This window comes from Coregonus clupeaformis, chromosome 10 (assembly GCF_020615455.1).
Source record: "Coregonus clupeaformis isolate EN_2021a chromosome 10, ASM2061545v1, whole genome shotgun sequence".
NCBI lineage: Eukaryota > Metazoa > Chordata > Actinopteri > Salmoniformes > Salmonidae > Coregonus > Coregonus clupeaformis.
The window spans coordinates 17,896,758-17,902,664 of record NC_059201.1 but is presented as its reverse complement, the minus strand read 5'-3'; the positions used below and the strand labels follow the sequence as shown (position 1 = coordinate 17,902,664).

The 5,907-nt window shown below is 43.3% G+C and overlaps 1 protein-coding gene across 1 annotated transcript; it reads right to left on the bottom strand.

Moving 5' to 3' along the window:
* Window positions 1-1,211: 1,211 nt before the first annotated feature.
* On the bottom strand, window positions 1,212-5,354 carry LOC121575245 (oxytocin receptor-like). The gene is made up of 3 exons (XM_041888215.2): window positions 5,292-5,354; window positions 4,106-5,028; window positions 1,212-1,603 (listed from the first exon to the last, which is right to left on the bottom strand). The coding sequence occupies exons 2-3, from the start codon at window positions 4,968-4,970 to the stop codon at window positions 1,395-1,397; spliced, it is 1,074 nt and encodes a 357-aa protein (XP_041744149.2). The 5' UTR covers window positions 4,971-5,028; window positions 5,292-5,354; the 3' UTR covers window positions 1,212-1,394.
* Between the last annotated feature and the right edge of the window lie 553 nt (window positions 5,355-5,907).

Genomic DNA, 5,907 nt, shown 5'->3' with positions numbered 1-5,907 from the left:
GAACAAACATAAAATGGCTTCCAGGAATCTGAAGCTTGGCAACCTTATGGTCTTCATGTCAAATGGAGAACATAGACCCACAAAAATGTTGTAGTTTATTTTACAATCGAATGCACTACAAAATCAGTAGTCTTTCTCAGTTTACAACAGACATAAACATAGAAGACTTTCATACATCATTTTTTGTTGAAACAAAGTTTTCAAAAAATCTGTCTAGTCTTTCTGAAGTTGGCTAGTAATTTGTTAGGTTACATCAACATTGGACTATGTCTGTGAACACACAGCTTCTATTTTGTAACTGCTTCTTTCACTAGGTCTCTGGTATAATAAAAGCACCAAACAGCTGAAGATGATCATAAGATTATTGTTATATTGAATAAATCTATTGTAAACAATCACAGGCAGTAAATACGGTCTACACTATACAATCAAAATGTTTGCAGGTGTTAACTGGTGGTGTTAGATTAGATTTTGACAATTATTCACAAAAAGGTACCAAACTAATTCAACCTCTGGACCAGTGTTTCCCAACTCCACTCCTCGAGTACCCCCAACAGTACACATTTTTGTTGTAACCCTGGACAAGCACACCTGATTCAACTTGTCAATTAATCATTAAGCCCTCAATGAGTTGAATCAGGTGAGTTTGTCTGGGGCTACAACAAAAATGTGTGTGCTGTTGTGGGTACTCGAGGACAGGAGTTGGGAAACACTGCTCTGCGTGAATATTGATATAATAACCATAATATTGAAGTCAACTTGGAGTCACGCTATGGCATGTTGTGTGGTCCCCCCACTACGACTCGTTCGGAAAGCATGCAGTTTATTATGCTACATATTAAATAAATTATGATGAACTTCACAGGGTGGTGAAAGTGCAAGGTGATGAGCTTGTAGCTCCTTTCCAATAAATATCGAGGGTCTTCTTCTGGTGACATGATAATCGATGCTTGGCTGCCATTTGACAAATACAAATAAGATAGCGCTGTTGGCTAAAGCGCACGCGCCAATACCAGACTGGGCACACTCGCTATATAATGTAATATTATTGTGAGAAAACCATCAGTAGAGTTGAAAATGTGCTGGAAAGTCCTTTAACTTGTATTTTTTATTCGGTACATGGGGATTTAACCGCAAAAGTGATGTTTATGTGCACTACGTCATCACGCGCGTACAGGCTTTTATCTGCAACAAGTCAATTTGATGGAAACACATCGCTGGTGGGAAAGCGCATATTGTTTTTATGCAGATTTTAGAATATTCACATTCAAATCTGTCGGAAACCTAGCTAATGTCTCTCAATCTGATGTTGTCTGCCAGAGATTTTACAACCGTGATATATCTCCCTGTGACACCCAGCGCAACCCTACATCACCAACGGAAAACCGTGTGCTCTATTTGGAGTCGGAGATGCTTTTGAAGCTCATGTAGAGCGAGCTGACTACTGTGGCCTCGTAGTTAATGGAGTCTTTCCCGTCAGAAGGCCTTCGGCACAGCACTGTCACCAGTTTATTGGGCAGCTGGCCGCTGAAGAGCAGGTAGATGCAGGGGTTTGCACAGCTGTTCAGACTCGCCATCAGCATCAGGATGGTGAACGTTGCGGCTGCAATGACAATAACACAAGGACAAATGATGCACAGTTACTGCAACCTATGCCTCGATCACACCGACAGTGTCATTGCATTTTGGTAACGTGGTTTCCATGTGGTTGATACCATTCCATTGACTCTATTCCAGCCATTACTCTGAGCCGTCCTCCCCTCAGCAGCCTCCACTGGTTGCAGAGGCAGTTGCAGTGCATTCTATGTGGTGCATATGTTGGATTTATCGAAGGTATGCATCAAATTGTATGCGTAGATGGCTTTACAGAAATGGTAGCAGAAGGTGAATGTTTAACTTTTGTTGCACACATATCCAGATGATGCTGTGTACCATTTTGCCCAATGACGCTGTAGGTGTGATCAATGTGTAAGAGCCTAAATCAGAGGGTGTGTACCAGTGGTGTGAATACCCGGGGTGTGAGGTGGTTGGAGTTGTCAACAAAGCAGCATGACATAAATATGATGTCAAATGTTCTAACTACCAGTAGATTCTTTGAGAAGATATATAAAGCAATCTGTGCATTTGAACAACAGCATAAATACACCTATTTCATTTTTGCATGTCAAAAACCGAATGAGCAATGCTGCCACTGTTTTGAACAGATTAGATCATAGGTTACTATTTAGAACGAGTAGCCAGCTCACGTCACAAATGAATGAGTGCACCAGGGAGAACATAACAAGCATGCAGATGCAATAAGTGAAAACACATTATCTAACTGGGGATAGCTCTGGGCGTTCGTAAATTCTGAACACACAACACCCGCAACACCCGTTGAATATGACCGGTGTCAGTAAACATTGGCAAAAAACGTAATTAGATTGTTGCCAGCAGCACAGTTACAGTCACTAACGCTCTAGATAACATGAAAACAGTCTAACCAGCTCTGCTAGGGCGAGTAAAATGGTCAGAGTTAGGTGTTCTCTCATTTGTGTCTGGAAGTAGCTAACAAGCTAGCCACCTTTAGCCAGTTAGCTTGGGCGCTAGACTGCCTTTGTGAGGTCAGAACGCTCGCATCAACCCTACTCCTCCGCCTGAGCATCCAGTGTGTCCAGTGTGCGCTCTAAATGCTCAGAGAGCAAAATGTACTTAATTTATGAAGGGACATTCTAACAATGCTCTGAATTTACCAACGCCCTCACTCAGCACACTCTGACACCCCAGAGGGAATTTACAAATGCACCCTTAGTCAGATATTAGTTTAGAAAGACTTGAAATTGGCATGAGAGCGAACTGTTAACTAGCTAGCAAGCTACCAGCCAACTAGCTGCTTATCAAAGGTAGATAGCCTATCTGGTTAATTTGACCCAAAAATCATCATGCTTTGTGAGTGATACACACGGTTTTATGCTGTTTTAGTCCACACAACATGTCGCCCTGTCACCTACCCTGATGGACAATAAAAATGGCCAAGCTTTTTTGTCCTACCAGATCCACAATGAGAAGGTTCTAGCTAGTGTATCCCTCTGTCCTTCGACTCTTGTTGGATGTAGTTGTCTGGTTTATCAGGTCCCAGGCACCCATGACTGTTATGATTATTTATTAACAAGTTAATTACAATTTGCTTTTTGCTTTAGCGCCATCTATACCTGATAGAGCAGATCTAGTGACACATGCAGAAGTAAACCGTCTGGTGTGAGAAACTCATTGGGAGCGAGACTAGAGCAGAGCCAGAAGTTCTGACTCAACAGATGCACATTTGAGAGCCCCAGGTCAGTCCATTTACTTTGTGCTGTTATAATACATGCTATTGGCAGTTCCCCCTCATAGCAAATAGCTGGCAAAACAATCCAAGCATTGAGGGAGTTATTTTACGATGGCCCGGATTGAACAAATGTCTGTCACGTCATGAGGAGAAAGCGGGGAGGGAGGAGTGTCGTTCTCAAATCGAACAGTAATCTGTGCCGCTCTGTCATTTTGTCAACAAGGCCAGAAACAAACAACATCTATTTTCCATAAAATAAATGCTAAAATGTCCTAACTAGTTTTCATTGGGAAGGCAGATAAAGCGTTTTTATCAAAAGCAATCACTTTTGCATGGGAAAACACAGAATCCTACTAATTACTATGCGTGCTTAATTACGTCACTTTTGTTTTGAGACGACTTTGCTGTCGGACAGAGCGGGCACCAAGCTCATGCAATCAACTTTCAGCCGGTGCAAAGCAAGCCTACACATGCGCCAGGGCGAGATTAATCAAACCCCCTCAACATTCAGCATGGCCTATGCGCCCACAGAGGTGGGGCTGCTGCTGGCTGCATGCAGTCACTGAGAAACAGAGTAGTAACTGAACAGCTTGTTCTGAACAATCTATTTTTGAAACAGGAAAATGTACACATCTACCGCACTTTTATGAGCATTTAAAACACAATCCATGAATTATATATATATTTTTTAATATATTTTTAAAAATATATATGGGCGGACCGCCGCTGGCTATATTGAAAGTCATAATTGTGGACTTTATTATACAGTTATAATAAGATTGATATCCATATTCTTACTTTCCGTTGGTGCGTCCTTGTCCCACACAGACCAAAGCTGGACCGTGAAGAACGGAGTCCAGCAGATGATGTAGGCAAGCACGATCACCACTGTCATCTTCACAGTCTTGATTCGTGCTTTGGACACCCCGGCCACGCTGCTGGTTCTGGAGGGCAGCTGAAAGGCAACCCCGCTACCCCCATCCTGGTGCGTCTTTAAGTAAAGGTTGTTCTGGATGGCTCGACAGATTCGCACCTGGCACACCACCACGGTCAAAATGGGCAAGACAAAGATAACCAGCGTGGTCCAGGTGATGTATGTCTTCAGGCCCCAGGGCTGGATAAAGTACGCCCAGCAGTCGAACACCCCGGGCGCCACCTGCACCCGCGAGAAGATGAAGATCTGAGGCAGGCCGCCCACGAGGGAGATCGACCAGGCGATGCAAACAGGGATGTTCCAGCGCTCTCGCCTCCTCTGAAACTTGACCATAGGGTTGCAGATAGCCTGGTAGCGGTCAATGGTCATCACTACGATCATGTAGGTGGACGCAAACATGCCCACGACCTGCAGATACTTCACCAAGCGGCACACCAGGTCCGGTCCGATGAATCTGTCCGTAATGTCCCACATGAGCTGCGGGCACACCTGGAAAAACGCCACAACCAGGTCTGCAACGCACAGATGGAACACCAAGACACGCATCTTGGATACCTGTTTGCGCCGCTTCCACAGAACCAGTAGTAGCCCGGTGTTCAGGATAACGGCACTGACGAAGATGACGCTGAGCAGCGCGATCTCTACTTTGGCCAGGTTCTCATCCCGGGGCATGTCCTCAACCTCCATCATCAGACTGAAGTTACTGAGACTGCCATTAAACGGGTACATGGTTTAGGTTTGGAGTGCGAAGAGGCGGGTGCCAGCAACTTTATGCACGAGTGGTCTTCTGCAGAGAAACCAAGATTGATACGCTGACCAACTGAGATACTTTGATATGCTATTACACAAATGTTATGATTTGCCAACCATATCTGATCTAAAACTTCTCAAATAATAATTTAAAAAAGGCTGAGTTAGTAAAATGTCCGAGAATTTGAATTATCCTAAATCTCAAAATAATTAATTGCCCACTAATTTCAACCCATCAAAAAAACATAAGGCCATAGGCTAAAGAAACGTAGGCCTATAACTTAAACAAAGACAACTTACTGATATTTAGTTTGATTGCAGTGCGCATGAGAAGTTGGGGAGAGGTCGACATGAGCTGCAGCCTAGTAGTCTATGGATGAGGTGTTGCAGCTGTTGCTCTGCGCTTTCTATTATTTGCTTGGGAGCAGGGTGGAGCTATCCTTCAGCACCATGTCCGCGCGCACAGCAGCTGCCACCTTTCACGATAGCGAGAAGTCTCAAATATGAGCACGTTTATGAAAACTTTTTATATAACTATTGTTTTATTTTTGAACATAACGCTTTCATTTTTTATTTACAGTTCGGTCATAGGCTAGAGTGTTTCAGGCTTCAGGCTGCTTGGCTCTCTGTATAGGCTAACATATATTTACATTGTACTGCACTAGGTATACTGTTTACATATGCACCCAGTGTTTGGAAGTTGTCTCAGCCTTTAAAGAGAATCCTTTTCCATAAAGAGCTCAATCAAAGACTGTACAGTATGAGAAACGCTGTGGCTCCATGTTTATAGAGAATAATTCAGGTCATTATGTATTAGCTTCCTGGGAGAATGAGAACAGCCCAATTTACACAGAACTGAGCATTCCTGAAACCTTAACCCCAAATTAGCAGGTTATTGTAAAAAGAAAAAAAGACA

Bases quoted from the DNA above. Each gene is read 5' to 3' on its own strand.
- LOC121575245 (XM_041888215.2), bottom strand. From the start codon at position 4,970: ATGTACCCGTTTAATGGCAGTCTCAGTAACTTCAGTCTGATGATGGAG. The intron at 1,604-4,105 runs GTAAGAATATGG...TTGTCATTGCAG, and splicing joins CAAGGACGCACCAACGGAAA to CCGCAACGTTCACCATCCTG.